At 36.4% G+C, this 18,521-nt stretch overlaps 1 protein-coding gene across 2 annotated transcripts in view; it reads right to left on the bottom strand.

Moving 5' to 3' along the window:
- LOC121319559 (coiled-coil domain-containing protein 91-like) overlaps window positions 1-18,521 on the bottom strand; it is a 171,910-nt gene that overhangs the window by 17,978 nt on the left and 135,411 nt on the right. For both annotated transcript variants that reach the window (XM_041257129.1, XM_041257130.1), the window contains exon 12: window positions 13,781-13,894. In XM_041257129.1, the coding sequence (XP_041113063.1) occupies window positions 13,781-13,894 (114 nt within the window). The remainder of the gene's footprint in view (window positions 1-13,780; window positions 13,895-18,521) is intronic.

Here is an 18,521-nt window from a genome sequence, read left to right as displayed (position 1 = left end):
TATTACTATTACTAAAATAATAACAAATTACACAGCAACTGTTGCAGTCCGGAACTGTAGTCGACTATGGAACCTGGCCAATGTGATTATTCTGACACTGTGCTATGTGATAGTAAAGATTTTGTAATGTAATTTTGTAATGCACAAACCATTTTACTGAGCACCCGTTTTGCATCAAATGGAAAATGCGGTTGCATTGTATTCCATTCGCACCTCAGAGGTTGACTGATAGCAATTGATTTATGGATGCCCAGCCTGCATTTACAGTCAGGTATGGTTAAGAGGGGTGCCACAAATCAATTTTATCCAACACTGAGCAGTACATTGTCTTTTTAAGAGCATCCAGGCTACAATGCAAAACATTTAAAATATGACTATCACACCATTTTCCAGATGTTACATACAGTATAGTACATACAATATGTGCAACACGTGTTATATTGTTCCCCTTTAATGTGTACTTGATTATTTTCCTGGCTCTCAGAATTACCTTCAGTATAATACACATATTATTTAAAGGATCAGGAGACAGAAGTTTTATATTAAATACACTGTTCCTACCTAATAGCAGCATAAACATGTCATATTAGTAAACCTACTGACTCAGTGTGACATATTCCTCCAGATTTAGCAGGGGCATAATTGTTCAAACATCCAGAACCTAGTTATTTCAATGATCTACCTAAGAAAGAAACCCAGGAGTGAATACTAAGCTGTTGTGACTTTTAAGCCCTGAATATGTATATGCATATGTGTCTTATATTCTCATTTAAAATGAGGTTTTCAGCTTCAAAAATCTACAAACATCGCCACCCACAGAGCACATACTTATCGTGATTAAATATTTTCTTTTTTCAAATATAAATATGCCAATTAAAATGCATATTTGTCATTCTGGTAGCTTTTTTCTACCCACACAGGCATTTCTCTAGGCAATGGAAAGTGATTTTTTAAACAACCTGGGAAGAACTGTGGGTCCCTTTCTGGGAGCCATTCAAACAGTTCAACAGCAATACAGAAACATACCAACAGTACAATGACAAATCCAGATAAACAGAAACGTTTGAAACGTGTGACTCTCAAGCACAGGGGGTTGGATGGGGTAAATAGAACAAACTAGTTGTGGCGTAGGGTACTTTTTTGAGTTACTGTTGAGTTATTGTAATAAAGCCGGTTAAACCCTGTCCCTTTAAGAATTACTTAACTATGCCTAGTGTATATTATTTTTGGCCCTATAAGTGACAGGTACCCCAATGGTTTATGGGAGCACCATATAGTTAACAGAGTAGACCTGAACCTGAGCATGCTTGTATGATTTGTACCTTTGCATCTGGCAAATAAACTGCTTAATTTGAGAATGCATGATGATTCTGACGGTTATTGAGCTGTGTTCCTGTCTCTGTATGTGCTGAATTCGAGAATGCATGATGATTTTGACAGTTATTGAGCTGTGTTCCTGTCTCTGTATGTGCTCAATTCGAGAATGCACGATGATTGTGACTGTTATTGAACTAGCTAGACAAGTGAGGGTTTTCCCCAGAATACACTTACATGTTGTAATATATTACAATGCTGTCATCATATTATATGGATCACACAAATCAATACATGTTAACCATTGCCTTTACATTAGTGCAGTATAGGTGATCACATTCATTAGAAATCTGCACCTTCAGAGCCTAAATGTAATAAATGTATACCTCCATGCATGGAGAAGCAGTCCGGCTATAATAACACATAGTCTGATTGCTCTGTGAGAATAAATCCAGTCTCTCATGTATAAGGCCCTGTGAAAATCACAGAGATTTTCTTAAAAATTCACGGCAGTGTCACGGGTAATGTGTCGTATTTCGCGGAACGTGCACTGAACTATTTTATAAATTATGTGTACAGGTTATTATTTTTTTTAAACATCAAATATAGAGATAAATACACTGACATCAAAATCAACTTCAATGTTATTCAAGCACTTTATAATAGCTTGTGAAATTGTGTTGTAATTAACAGCCTGTAGGTAAAGTGGTTCTGCAAAGACAGCTTTCAGTTCTACTACGTCAGATGCATGTTCATCTTTTAGGTCTTACAAAACAAATGGGCATCAGTCGACTTGTCAGTGACCACTAACAAGCAACCAGACTGTTTTACCAATTCCATAATCTACTTGTGATACTCGGCAACTTTAGATAAGTATTCATGTCTCAGCTGGGCTGATGAAGGAATCGCTCCACATTTGCTACACTCTGTCTGAAGAAATTATGTAACTTTTGGTTGTCCAATTTTCCAAGAGGGATATTTGCATAAACAAAAGTCTCTGTCAGGCCAAAATGTTATGTGTTTCATGCTTCGTGATTTTCAGCAGACTTTAGGAACATGGAAGTCACCGTATTTTTTTTCTTTCTTTTGAAACATTCACTGCAGAGCAACAAAGTGGATCATTATGGGATTTTCAAAGCTCTTTACTCAAAATATAAGCATTATTTTTTCAGAAGGAACAATTACATGTGTTATTTGACTTGTTTCTGCTCAGCTGCTTTTCTGTTTTGATGTGCAAATAAAAATTCACATATTGATTTGCACATGTTCTGTTACTGTCTCGGGGACATCGTCTCCTATTGTATTATTAACTTCCCATAAGTATGGTAATAAAATATGCGTATGAAAATAAAAGTTTTTAAGCTTTTAATCCCTAACACAGCAATTCAGGGACACTTCCACATTATGTTTTTCACAATGTACTACAGTACATAGATCTAAGCATTTTCCCCCAACCTCCTCATACACCCACACCATAAAGGTAAAGAAAAAAAAAAAAAAAGGCTTGCTAAACCAACAAAAAAGTGTTGGTGGTAAGGATTGGGGTTTGGGTGATTGCTAAAGTGACCTCTGGGAAAATATAAACACGGCCTTCTAAATGTCTTCATTTTTTCCCTCTTATGCCCACCGCAGTCCTGTTTTCAGCATGAGCCACAAGCTCCTTGGACGGTAGCTGGCAAATGGGGCTGTGTACTAAAAGCCAAGCTAAATATTTGAACTCAAGTGCACTGGTGACACAAGCTTTTTTTAAACCTGGGTCATACAGGTTTACTCCCTTATAAAACAGATTTAGAGTATTTGGACCAGACAGGATATGGTTTGTTAAGTCTTAAACTTGAGCACAAAGGTATTTTGTTTTTTAATTGCGGCAATTAGTTTAGAAATTAGGGAATACCCCTCGCAGAAGGTAAAACTACCACGATCAGGAGTTTTTTTTTTCCGTCTTTAATATAACAAATGACACAGTTTAATTTCATGAAGTTGTTCATCATTTTGTCATATATTTATAGAAAGGCAGTGTTGTATCCTTGTTTTTTTGTCTGCAATTCTGGGCTTGATTTCAGTAACACTGTAATATTACTGTAAATAATCAAAACCGGTTTCTTAAAAGTAAAAACAAAAATACAAGAAACAAGTGCACCACCTTTGCAGCAAGCTTTACTCAAATAAACTTCCAACACAATCATCAAACCACCAAAAAAAAAAATTCAAAAGCTCGACAAACAAGAAAAACAGCTCCCTTCTCTTAGGGAAGAAAAAGTACACAGTAAACACTGTCTGCCTCTAGATTGTAGCCAAGCCACAGGTCACCTAATACAGTCACATGATTCACATCCAGTTCTACCTTCAGTAGAAGGTTTTGTGAGGAAGTTCCATCATTTAAAAAAGAAAACTATATGAACATTATATATATATATTAATATATCTTAATATTATAGATATATATATTAGATATATATATATATATATATATATATACATTATATATACATTGGTTAGTTTGATTTTTTTCGTAACTTTTCAAACCTTTTTATTCATTTCATGCAAAAGTCTACTGGAAGCCATTATAGTAGTAAAGTATTTCATGTTAGATTTTGAAATGTCAAATTTTTCCATATGGAAAACTAGATGTAATTCAATATGTTAACATAAAATTATTCAGCAGGTTTTATTTGACTTTACAAAGCAAAATTAGATAATAGGGTGCTAACGTGCATTCCCCTGACTGTATGACTAACCCTATACACAGTGCAGTTGCGTCTTTACCAGACAAGCCATACTGGGACCCCCAAATTTGAAGTATTACTGATGATTGTCTCAGCGCTCAAATTCTTATATTTTAAGCAGAGGTACCATTCTTCTATGGGCTATTATTATTTAACATATCTACATACCATTGTCCAAATAAAAAACTGAAAAGTCTTCATTAGACAAGTATTCACCCCCTTTGCTATGACACTCCTAAATAAGCTCAGGTGCAACCAATTGCCTTCAGAATTCACTCAATAAGTTAAATGGAGTCCATCTGTGTGCAATAAAAGTGGTTCACATGATTTCAGATTAAATACACCTGTCTCTGTAAGGTCCCACAGTTGGGTAGTGCATTCAAAACAAAGACACTACCATGAAGACCAAGGAGCTTTCAAAATAACTCAGGGATGAAGTTATGGAAAGGCACAGGTCATGGGAGGGGTATAAAAAGATTTCAAAGACACTGAATATCCCTTGGCGCACAAACAAGTTAATCATTAACAAGTGGAAGGTATACCCTGGCTTTAGAATGAGAGTGTCGAAGGTGGCTTCGGGGTCGACCCTTACAATGTAACAGAGGTCAGTTCTCCCTCAGTTTTGGCCATAGCTGCTTGTTTCTGGGATCTGAATGGTAACGCACAAGGCGCAGTAGCAGTGGCAGTCTGGTCGTTATGCAATATTGCCTTGCGATGGCTTTGGTACGCACACCCGTTCGGTAATGGTTACATTTCGTACTTGATAGGGAACATTGGGTTATTATCATAGCAATGGTTCCCTGAAATAAAAATGTAATCATTAACCTTCAAGGTCGCTGTGTCCATGATTACTGCCTGTTTGAAGGGCTGCGTCACGGGCACTTGCGTGCAGCTTTGGTATTCTATTCAGGTTCTGTGATCTTTGCAGGTAAACCCACTCGGTAATGGTTGCATTTCTATGTCAGGGAACCATGATTATGATAATAACCCCAATGGTTTGTGAGATGATAGTAACCCTTTCAGGACCAACCATTTTTCAGTGGGATGCTTCCCCGAGGACCAGGTGTTTTTTGGCTGTAGTTAACTCTCTTCCCATAAAAATTCACTAAAAATAAATTTTTACAGTAGCATCTGGGGAACATTATAAAGTACTTCAGAAACCATACAAACTTACTGCTTTTTTCCCCAATATTTCTTATTTATTTATTTGATTTATATATTTTTTTAAAGTTAAGTATTTTTTATTATATATTCTGCTTAGAGATACATGTATAAAGACACGTTATTCTATGACCCCGGGGGACCTTGCAAAACTTCCTGAAATTCTTGTTGAAAAATATTGATGTTTGGGCAGATTACAAGACATTGTTTCACCTGAGTGATTGCAATGACATAATACACGTTTATTCTCAGAGTCTTTAAAAGCAATAATGGACACTACTCTCGATTTATTTTCTCAAAATAAATACGAATAAATAAAATAACATTTATTCATTTAATTATTATCAGTAATAAGGAAAAAATGTACTCGATACATTTAATTAATCAAATAGTATATGCTTATTGCCACTCGTTTACTGATATTTATAAATGTTTTAAAAACATTTATTAAAACATACGAGACAGAATACATGTTCTAATATAATTATAAGTCAAATACATGGGGTTTACAGTGTTTCTCTTTTTTATTAGTTCTAAACAAGTTCCTGTGATGTTTTGTTTCTGCTTTTGTCTCCGCCCTTTAAATACACTCACTGCCCTTCTCAGGAATCAGGAAGTGAACGTCAGTCCTTACCCTATGCAATGATATGTGTTTCAAGCCTGTAAGGCAAAGTACGGTGGTCCTGTAAGTCATCAAAACTAAGTGTTTTTTTTTTTCTCATGTTTACACAATCACAGTCCTAGAAGCCCACTTTAGTATGATCATGTGACCACAATCCCGGTCCTTAAAGAGTTAAACAGTTAAACAGTGCCCAACTTGCTGGAAATGTGTAGTGCTTTTTATTTAGATTTTATATATTATATATTTTTTGTTCTGATTTTCTATTATGCGGAATGTAATAAACAAGAACGAAAAAAGCCCCAAAAGAACACTTTTTTTTCCCCTTCATTTTACAACGCCATTTCCACATTTGTTTTATTTGAAGTGTTTAAAGTTACAGTTCAGTTTATGTTTGGTTTCGCTCAGCTACAAAAAGGCACAAGTAAATCTCACGTTATTACTTTATGAAAATGTGACTATGGCCACTGTTTACTGTGGAGAAATGGCAAGGGCAAGGAATGAAAAAAAAATTGTAAAAAATGATTAAAATACAGTGTCAACTTTGTGTACTATTTATTTCGGGAATAAACAAAACAACGTTTAACTTGAACTGCCCAAATACACAAGCAGTAACATGACTTACTGCTGAGAAAAGATGAACCAAAATGTTACTGCCCGATCTCGAATCATTCATGAAATACAGGCAGCCATTTTCAAAGCAGCGTCATTATCTTCCTGAGGAATCTAAAGAGAAGTTTTTACAATTTCAGCCTTTCTAACAAACAGTACCAGATGCTGATCAGACCCCTCTATTTGACATGTCGAGTAATATCAAAGCTCACAAATTGGGAGAAAAACAGGTCTGAATAATCACGACTGGAATGCTCTGTGTGACAGCAGACAGCCACAAACTGCCCTCATATGGGTAACTGAGATTTTCTCTTTGTAAATGCAAATGTATTTGATGCGTCTTAAATTCGAGGGTGTCTTACATTTGAAGAAATACAGTATTTTGTTTTGTATTGTTTTGTTTATATTGTTATTTTGGTTTTGTTTGCTTTTGTTAATAAACGTGCATACTAGCGTTTTAAACTGCATCTCCCTTCTTGTGGTAACCAGCCTTGTCGGCAACGCTACCATTTCACACTCAGTCCTTTCTGTATTACATTATTTTATTTTTATACTGTGTTCACATTCCAGTTTTTATTTGCATTGATCCTGTCAACACACAATTTCTTAAAAACATAAAAATGTTTTATTCTATTTAGAAAGAGGGCCTGAAGACTTATTGGGGGGGGGGGGGATTGTTCTTTAAGAAGTCAGATAAAAATTAACTTGATTGAAAAAATTAACTCTGTCTGTTTAATTGGCAGACTGTAGTACGACCGCTTCTTCAAAAACAAAGAAACCCAATTAAATATTCAGTACACTCTACAACAACAGTAATAATTATACTTAATCTTATACATTATTTCCGGTTGATTACTGGGTACTCAAGTGAAACAAGGAAGTATTAGTCACAATGGTCCTTTTAAAAAAGACAATAAAATGAATTGTCTTTGACAACAGTTTTTTTTTTTTTTTGGCTCAGGCTACTTGAAACCAGCTCTGAAATTAACCCCAAATCTGATAATATTATCAGAGCAGCCCTCTCCTTACATTTTTTTTAAAACAAAATAGCTCAGAAAATAAGTGTAAGTAACATACTATACAGTACATATTCACTGTGAAGGACTTACTAAAAATGAACGACCTAACGTCTTCATTTCTCCTGTGGAGTAATCCACAGGGGTTGAAAATATATCTATTTATAAAACGGGTATTTTAAATACTATCTTGATTGGTCAAAACAGGTCACATGGAAGTGTTGGTATTACAGTATATCACCATAGGTTGGCACTTCTTTTCAAAAAGGGGAAAATCACGAGTAGATATCTATAAGCCACTAGAATTTATTGCAATAAACATGACTGACCAGATTTATGTACATTTTAACCTTCTGGACAATCAAACTCCAGAGGAGATTTTTTGATGAGTATGACTCAGACACCAATGACACCAATTCAAGTGTTAAAAAAACAAAAACAAAAACAAACAAAAAAAAACTAAAAGTAAGTAGGCATTTCAGACTTACTAAAGGGCAGCTTCTGGACTCAAAGGAACACTGCCTGGGCATCGGGTGTCCTATTTCACTGGTTAAATCACAGATTGTTAAACATTGATTTAAAAGTATTTCCTCTACCTGATCTGAACAATGACTCCTTTAATGATGACTCCACTATAGACAGACTCCACCCAGAGATCCTTTTCAAAGTCTGAAAAGGGCTGGTACGATTAAGTCAAAAATAGATTTTTCGATCGTTTGTTTTACAGGGATTTCCGCATTGTGTGTTTCACAGATAGTGAAGGTTAGGTGGATCACTGAATAAAAAAGATGGTTTTCATAAACTTGTGTCTAGTTTACATAGATTACATTCCAAAGTACTGTAATCTGTTTGGAATAAATATTTTAGTAATACCCCTGTAGGATGTTAAATTTGCTTTAGGCTTGTTGTGAATGTTGTGTTTTTTTTTTTTTCTTCTGATGCTACCAATGCATACTTACCCCTCGCATTCTCAACCTTTTACTTAACTGCAATGATATTAAAATAATCACATCAGGGGGAGGAATGAAGTAATGATGTGGATGAAGTAATGATGTGAATCATCAATATTTATTCGAACAATTCCATTTTGTGTGCCCAATTAATCGATTGCTATTTGGAGGATTAACTGACAGTCCTATAGTGAACAGAACACTATGGTATAGGCATGTCAAAGGGCAGATTGAGTAGCTGCCCTTAGTACTCTGGTCCCAAAAACAGGGTATTGTGGATGTATGACACCCAGTCTATAGAACCTTGTGAAAATATGGGGAGGTCACCCCTACTGCAGCATTGCATGTGTTAGAGACAGATGCACCCTGGAATGATGTCCAAGAGGTTGTGAGGCCTCTTGTGAAATGACCAGTGACCTTCTCTGGTGAGGACAGGTTAGCTAGATCAAGGCAATCCTGACAGTGTCCACAATCCACTTTGACAGCCATTGTTTAGACAGGGCTTGTCCGTGGAACATAGACCCATAGCAGAAAAACAGCTGTTCTGTTTGACGCCAACCCCAGTCCAGTCAACATAGTACGCTAATGTCTAATAGAGCGTGAAGAGCTTCCTCTATCTGTCAAATTGGAAAAGTGGTGGCTGAAAAGCATCCCACTCCATTGACTGGTTGACATGAAAAACAGAGATGCTTTTAGTGAGGAAAGCAGGGTTAGTACGTGTGACCTTAGACAGGCTTCAGCAATGGAAAATGCTTGCATCTCACCTACTCGCTTCGCAGAGGTGATTCCGTGTAGGAAAACCTTCAAAAGATACATATTTCAGCTGTGCTGAATGCAGAGGGGCTCCAATGGTGGTTTCTTAAGCGCGTTAAGCACCACATTCAACTGTCAGCGAGGGAGAAAGTTCTTAAAGTTCTTCTTAGGAGGATGCAACCTCCGAGCTCCCTTCACAAAATAAAAAAATCCTGTCATCAGGAAGTGATCATCTGGGGAGACAGTATGTTTTAATATGGAATGCTGCAATAGATTTAAGGTATATCTTAAGAGTAGAGGGATATTTAGCCTTGTTAAAACAAAGGTCCTACACAAATTGCAGTATGGCTGCCATGGGGCAACTGACGGGGTATTGCAGTATTGCTGTGTGTATAGCATCTGTGTTGCGTTGAATCATTTTTTTTTTTACTTCAGTTGTAATTAATAACTTCCACTACCAGAAGGCAGTTTTAAATGTACATATTGTTTTCTGTGTACTTGCTGCTCATTTAATGTCAACGGGAATCAACAGTGACCACAGAAAAACAATATTGTTTGTGTAAACTACATTTTATACTTTTAAACTTAAATATTGCTTATGATATTTTGTAACGACTTATTATGATTGTATTTTAAATCTTCGGTATGCACATATTTTGGTTTCTTTTCACAATTTCAGAATACACTTTATCGTAGCTGAAATTTTAAGTCCAGGCTATCCATGTTGTTCTTCAGGTAAGAACAACATTACAACACCTGCTGTTGAAAAGGTACATTGAATTCTGTGTGCAAAATATGCAATGCTGAAAGCTGCGATTTACAGATGGACAAATGTGTGGACAGACACCCCCATATTTTTACAGAAACAGGTACTCTTAGTTACTTATGCTAAATAATGTCAATACTAAGTGTTATCACAATTGAATATGTAGAATTTCAATTATATGGAAACATTAAGTGTGACATACATACATACACTATATCTGATCTTCGAGGATTTCTAGGGGATAATGAGTGAAGCACATAATGAAGGTGAAACCTCCAAAACATTAAAACAGTCTCCAAACTAATTATGTCCTGTTTGTTAAAGGCAACACTTACAATATGTTAAAAAGAAACAACTTGAGTATGTTAAGAATTCTCAAATTTAACTGCTCATTTTTTTGGGGTTCAGTTTTGTGAATGTAAGTGTCAAATGTTTTGAGATTAGGCACCACGTTCTCTTATTGTCAGACAGATAGTCACAGCCAGAAGACAATATACTGCAGCTGTCCACTTGTCAGGGTTTGACTATCAAATGAAGATAATAAACAGAAAACCGTAATCTACAATGACTCATTGTTCTATAATCCCAACCCCTGCTGCAATTGTTCTGTGTACATTACCACGCACCTCAAAGCGTGACACATATTTCAATTAGCAGTTTTGAAGATAATCAAAACACATGATTTATCAAAATCTAGAACAAAGGCTTATATTCACTCAAGTTAGTCTAGACAACAAATGCACTTTTGAGTGTTCATCTGTCTGCTGTTTGATCTTCGTAGAAAAGGAGATCTTTATACTATGGGTTGGTTGCCTGCGGATGTTATCATTTGTCAGTCATATACTTTAGATGCAAAAAAAAAAAAAAAAAAAAAAAAAACCTACCTCAACAGCACTGTATCTTAATATATCATCTTTATATAGGGATGGGCAACTCCTGCCTACGCCTAATTGATATATTAGAAAGTGTACCTGTAATGTTTTTTTTTGTTTTCATCTGTTACCTGTACAAGAAAAGAAGGGTTTGTTTTATTTGGGTATTCATCTCTTACTGTTTATCATGTTGGTGGTTTGTTATAGGATAACGTTTTAAGTAATTAAAGGTGACTCAGAATATAATGAGTCATTGGCCTCCTTTTTGTTTTCTTTATATGGCTGAAGGGAGATCATGCTGTTGCACTGCACAAGCCTTTGAGGGGTGATCACATGCAGGGCAGGCCATTGGTGGGCTAGGGGACATGAAAGCTGCCCCATCTTGTACAACTTGTTGCACAAGCCTTCCAAGTATTCTATTTTACAAAAAATATTTGGAAGAATTATTGTAAAAAAAAAAAAAAAAAAAAAAATCACCTTATGTTGTGTTCTCCTTGTATGAAATGTACAAGAAATACACAGAGACACTGCTTCTAGTGCAAGTTCTCCTGAGGAAGTTATTGCTTGTTACATAATGTATTCTCATTAAAATGCAAAGCTGCAAGAGAGACTCAATATTCCAAATACATAAATATGAACAATTAGCTGAACTGGATAAATATTGTTGCTAAAATACTTTTTAGATTAAATAAATGTTATCTTAATTGCATGCCCTCATAGAAAAAATTATACTGTTTGGGTGAGACTTTGGAAGCCTTCTACAGATGAAGTCTGCTTTTGCAGTCCGAACAGTTTTTGGGTGGAGGAGAATTTGTTGAAATGTAGTCATCACTGTGGTGTCTGAACAAGACGTTGACATAAATTACTAAATAAAATAAAAAAAAAACTATGCAGACTATTGATTATGTTTGAATGTTGGGAATTATGAGTGTGACACTCACTCACTGGGACCCATCTGAAGACTAGGAGGACTGTGGATTACAAAGTTGATGTATCTTATGCTGGAGTTTGAAATAACAATAAAAAAAAAAAAAACAATACAAAATTTTGGCCAGAAAGTACAGTACTTTAAGTTTTGATATTAAAAGTAGCATTTAAAAGTAGCCTTGATGGGCTCAATTGCCTTCTTTTGTTCATGAATGTTCTTATGTTTGTATCTAAAAAGTGTATGTTGCTGCTTTAGGGTAGTCCCAGCAGAACCATTATGAGACCACAGTATTTGTGGATTCAGAAGAAGGATTGAACAGTAGTCCTGATCTGGTAGCACAGTGATTCTGAAATGGTCCAGTGGTATTGACATGGATTATCAATGTGTATTAGTTCACATGTCAACACATTCAATGTTACCGCTGAGGTGTCATTCTTGGTTAATACCACTATGGCTCTCTATGGGCTATCCTTGGCACAGAACCAGTGCATTGCCTTTGTGTGTTATTGCATTGCCACTAAAGACCATTAGGTTAAACCAGTGCTATTGAGGGAGCTGAAAAGAATACAAACACTTGGGTTGGACGATAAATCAGAAACAATCATCATAATAGTCACGATGATCCTAAATCCCATTAATTGTGACTTTCTCCCTGGTTAGTAGTTCTTCCTCTCTCACACTCATTGTGTTATCGGAAATGTTATTGGAAGTACTGCTTTTCGATAGTTGGTTTTTTAAAATAAAATCATAATGTTGTTCTCTCCTATAGTGGTGGGAGGACTGAAAAAGTCATTTTCTGATGTCAGTTTTATTACAGGGCACTTAACCACAAATCGGTTTTGTCAACAGGATGAGAGAGGGACAAAACATCTCGGTAGCAGTGGCACCGACACTTTTTAGTTTTCTGTATGTCAGAAACACGATTATTGCCTATAATATGATTATGAATACTTATTTTAAGATGCTATGAGAATCAAATAGCATCTTCTTAACCCTACTTCAACATTATAGCTCTCTGTCTCTTATAGCACAGCAACTGGTGCTGATACCGACTCACAATCCAGCAGCTTGTTCAACAAATTGCCTGCCTTTTAATGCTGGCCAAAGCCATTACAAAATGGTAGCTTACCATATTACTTTGAATTACCGCCGCCCTCGAATAAGCACTGCAGCTGTTTTTAGCAATTTCAAATAAACTCTGCACCGCTAATTCAAAGTAATACGGTACTTACTTACAATATTAAAAGAGAACTCTGTTCGAAAATGAGTACGCCCTTTCCTACATTGGACACAGTGGGACCATAATTTTTTACTTTAATCACATGCTGAGAAATCAAAACGGATCAAGTGGTTTTATTGAAGCTTTTTTGAAACCATGTATCAACAGCAGCAGTGTGCCAACACAAACTGAGGTACATGTGTATCCATTTGAATGAAAACCCTCCACTCTGGGGGAGACAGCTGCTTTTAGTGACTGCTGTTTGTCCTTTCTGGAGGTCTAGGCCACACTGCAGGAGGTAAATATATTGGGCATTGATCCCTTTACTGCCAGCCCAAGCATGTCAATGTCATGAAATAACAACTATCTGGAAGTAAAGTTATCTTGAAGTTGAGATAGAAAAGCATTATAAAAGAATGTTTTGGGTAGGCAGGGTTTATGTAAGAAAAGAGCCTAATTGAGTTTATTTAAAAAACAGAAACGAGAATATACGCCTTTCATTTTTTCATTTACTTCTCCGGAATTTTTGATAGTTGTACACAAACAGTGCATACCAGAATGTTATTTGTTTACAAATGTTCTGTTGGGGACTTTTTACATGTTTTTAGTACAGTGAAATGACCAAGGACCTAGTTTTAGTAGCCATATAGATATATATATATATATATATATATATATATATATATATATATATATATATATATATATATATATACACACACACACACACACACACACACACACACTCATATGTATATAATAAAATAATTACACATGTTTACTATAATGTGTTTCACATGAGGCACCTGTATAGCCAGAGAGAGTGCATGGCAGGTGAACTTACCCTCTTCTGTTCTTTCACATAATCCATCAGCTCCTCACGGGCTTTCACTGCAGCTTCTTTTATTCTTTTTTCACTATTCTGTCGCTCCTCCTCAATTGCACTTTTCACAGCCTCCTATGGAAACAGGTTTTGGATACAGTTAGACATGTGCAAGATCCTTGTTGCAAAAAACCTCTCCAATCCAACGAGAGAGATAATAGATACAACACTTGGTCGCAGTTAATGCTGTGGCCCATTTTCATCAAAGAGACTTCCTCTAGGGGGCATTTGCCTGAACATTGTAGTTTTATAACATTGATAACATGTTTTCATTTCTCTCAGTAGTGAAATATATTAAAAGGAATTCAGATTGTATTAAATTCTATGCAAGTTTATTACAGCTCAGCACAAACCACTGATTTACTGCATCTGGACTCTCATTCTAACAGTTTGTCCATGGAGTACAGGGGAATCAGTGCCAAATTACCGTGCATGGCAAACTCTATACCAGTCCATTGTTCATGACATTAAAAAAAAAAATAAAAAAAAAACAAAACAAAAAAACAAAACAAAACAAAACCAAAAAACCATTTAGGCAATATAAAACCAATTTGTGTAATCCAAAGGACCTGACTCGAGTCAGACAAGGTCGCAATTTTCGGTAATTTGATTCCACTTGTGTCATTGTTATCAAATGACTCAACTCGAGTCCCTGTTCAAAAGACTCGACTCCCTGCTCAAAAGAGTCGACTCGAGTCCCTGCTTATAAGACTCGACTCGAGTCCCTGCTTAAAAGATTCGACCTTCTTCTGATGCTTACAAACCCTGCCTCTTTATGAGTGAGAGGAACCCGTGACAGCATAGAGACAGAGAGAAGAGCGTCAGCAGCACGGAAGGTAAATCTAGAGTACCTGCGCTCGTTGAGTTCACAAGAACTGTGGAGTAGACAGGGAGAGAAATAAACAGTCTGCATCCTGCCAGCACTGAGAAATGCCAAACTAAAATAAACTGTGTCTAAAATAACTTAAATCATTTTTGGTCTTTTTTATTATTTCTTACCAAGTATTAATAAGAAATTACATCTTTGGTGGGCCAATTAATACATGTTTAAGTAAGTTTAAAACTTAAATGCAGTAGAAAAAATAGGGGTTTAGTGTTTGTTGTGTGTGTCCATATATATATATATATATATATATATATATATATATATATATATATATATATATATATATATATATATATATACAGTGCCTTGCAAAAGTATTCAGACCCCTGACCAATTATGTCATATTACCAAATTACAAATGGTACATTGAAATTTCTTTCTGTTTGGTATTTTATTTTAAAACACTGAAACTCAGAATCAATTATTGTAAGGTGACACTGGTTTTATGTTGGGAAATATTTTTAAGAAAAATAAAAAATTGAAACATGTTGCTTGCATAAATATTCAACCCCTGTGCTGTGGAAGCTCCCAGTTTGCACCGATGAAAGAAATTGCCCTAACGAGGACACAATTACCTTACCATTGGCCTCCACCTGTGAACCATTAAAGTTGCTGTCACATTTTCTGGATGAAAACCCCACTGTTGAAGGATCATTGGTAAGGCTGTGAATCTGAAGGAAAATGAAGACCAAAGAGCATACTACAGAAGTTAGAGATAAAGTAATACAAATGCATAGATTAGGGAAAGGGTACAAAATAATATCCAAGTGTTTGGATATACCAGTGAGCACAGTTGAATCAATAATCAGGAAGTGGAAGCTGCATCACACCACCCAGGCACTGTCAAGAAAAGGCTGTCCCTCAAAACTCAGCGCTCAAACAAGAAGGAGACTTGTGAGAGAGCCACAGAGGGGCCAACAATCACTTTGAAGGAGCTACAGAGTTCAGTGGCTGGGAGTAGAGTAATGGTGCACCAGTCAACCATATCAAGAGCTCTGCATAACACTGGCCTGTATGGGAGGGTGGCAAGAAAGAAGCCGTTACTCAGTAGGTACCATCTGAAAGCCCGTCTGGAGTTTGCCAGAAAGCATGAGAGTGACCCAGCTGCGATGTGGGAAAAGGTTTTGTGGTCAGATGAGACCAAGATAGAGCTTTTTGGCCAAAACTCAAAGTGCTATGTGTGGTGCAAACCTAACACTGCCCATGCCTCAAGACACACCATCCCTACAGTGAAGTATGGTGGTGGCAGCATCATGCTGTGGGGATGCTTCTCATCTGCAGGGACTGGACATCTTGTTACAATTGAAGGAAGAATGGATGGAGCAAAATACAGGAAAATACTGCAAGAGAATCTGCTTCAGTCCGCTAAAAAACTGAAGCTTGGGAGGAAATTCACCTTTCAGCAAGACAATGATGCAAAGCACAAGGCCAAAGCAACATTGGAGTGGCTCAAGAACAAAAAGGTGAATGTCCTGCAGTGGCCCAGTCAAAGTCCTGATCTCAATCCCATTGAGAATCTGTGGCACTATTTGAAAATTGCGGTCCACAAGCGTCGTCCAACCAACCTGAACAACTTGGAGCAAATCTGCCAAGAAGAATGGGCCAAAATCACTCTGACACTGTGTGCAAAGCTGGTACATACTTACCCCAAAAGACTTAAAGCTGTTATTGCAGCGAAAGGTGGCTCTACCAAATATTAATGTGTGGGGGTTGAATACTTATGCAAGCAAGATATTTCAGTTTTTTAATTTTTCTTAAAAATATTTCCCAACATAAAACCAATGTCACCTTATAATAATTGATTTTGAATTTCAGTGTTTAAAAATAAAATATCAAACAGAACGAAATTTCAATGTACCTTTTGTAATTCAGTAATATGAGAGAATTGGTCAGGGGTCTGAATACTTTTGCAAGGTAGTATAATATATATATATATATATCTATATATATATTATATATATATAATATATATAATAATATTATATAATTATATTATATATAGATATATATATATATATATATAAACTAACAAAATTTTTGTTTTTTATGGTTTTGAGGATGGGCTCCTGATAGGTCGTTTCAAGCAGGGGGGGTTGCGAGCGGTGAGCTGAGGATACAGATAATAATTGGGCACACTAAATTGGGGAGAAAAACTGGGGTAAAAAATTGGAGACGACTAAATTTATATAAAAAAAAAATCCAAACTCATGTACAAGCTTACGGTATATACTTAAAAAAAAATGTTTTGCACACAAAATTTAACATAATAATGCACTGTACAAGAAATCAACACACAAAACAGCCCTCCGGAGCTTTAATAATTAGACTTCCAAGCCTACAGCTGGGAAGCCTACTGTTTTTGTTAGGATTTGTATTATTTTTTTTTTCTTCCTCCCTTGCTTTTTTCAAATGGCTCTAAAATCAACACAGTTGCATGAAAACTCATGTAACTTGGTAGGGTGGTAGAGTCCTTTGCGAATTTGTACCAGAGTGAAAACGAAGGTCAAAGGTCACATGGTTTGGCAGCCACATTGGATTTTGTCGCACATTTTAAAAAATCTGCTTCTCCGAAACCACTTACAGCAGAGATCTGAAACTTGGTGCACATTCTCCCTTTATGGCCTACATTTAGATTTGTTCACAAGAAAAAAATCTGTACCATAGTTTGTCGGCCAGTTTGAAGCAAAACTTTGCATACATATCCTTGGTAAGGTTGTCTATCAAGTTTGTTTGACCTCTGTCACAAAGACAGCCAGAGTGGGGGACATCCGACCAGAAACAGGAAAATAAACAAAGAGAGGTGGAGTTTGGTGGAGCTGAGCGAATGCTTTCGCTCAGCATTTAATAAACAGAACAGAAAATAAAAAGGTTGTAACAAAAACAGCACACGGCACGTGAAGCCAAAATAAACAGACAAACAAAACAGACTAACACTTACACAAACAGTGGACTAACAGACAAACAAGGTGAGTGAAAACAAAGGTCATATAAATTACTTTAAGTTTTGTCGTTCTTCTCTCCTCTCCACACCTGTTCTCTACTCACCGAACACACATCCCAGAGTATGTGAAAACATGCTGCTCTTATGCAGCTGTGCCGAGACTCGACTGCAAATCAATCATTCAATTGGAGTCTCAGTACAGCTGCATGTGAATTAATAAAGTGCAATTCCCAGTGCTCACATATTACATTTTACTTGCACGTGAAGTGCTGTGCAATCCTTGTGCCTAAATACAAATCTACATTTTAAACACTCGTGTTACACAGACCCGTTTATATCCCGTGTACCAAAATGACTATACACCAACATTTAACACACCACACACAACATATAACAGAAAATACACACAGGGGTGGGGTCTTTGTCACAACCACTCATTAAGGTCAAATGTAAAATTAGCTTATAACTCCTTGGAGAGTGCAGATAGGGTTATGGTTACTATGGAAGCCATATATGCTCTATCAAAAAATGCCCGTGCCTGTGACCTCTGCTAAAGGTCAAATGCAAAACTTGTGCATAACTCCTTTGAGAGTGCAGTGTCATAGTTACTAATGAACACATGTATAAACACAAAAAATGACTTTGACAGTGACCTTTGACCTCTCAAGTTAAAATGCAAAAGTGGCTTATACTGCTTAGAGAGTGCAGGTATGGTCACGGTTACTATGGAACACAGATAGGAACAAGAATGCCTTGGAAGCCATCAAGTTGCTTGCAACTTCTAGTTGTATTTATTTTTTTTACATTCCTGTAGCCTACTATAGCCACTGGCAGCACATGGTTACAGATAAATGATCAGTGAAGCTGTTACACAG

The sequence above is a fragment of the Polyodon spathula genome, chromosome 8 (genome assembly GCF_017654505.1).
Source record: "Polyodon spathula isolate WHYD16114869_AA chromosome 8, ASM1765450v1, whole genome shotgun sequence".
Lineage (NCBI taxonomy): Eukaryota > Metazoa > Chordata > Actinopteri > Acipenseriformes > Polyodontidae > Polyodon > Polyodon spathula.
Note: the sequence above shows the minus strand (reverse complement) of the source record. Positions and strands in the feature narration are given on the sequence as shown.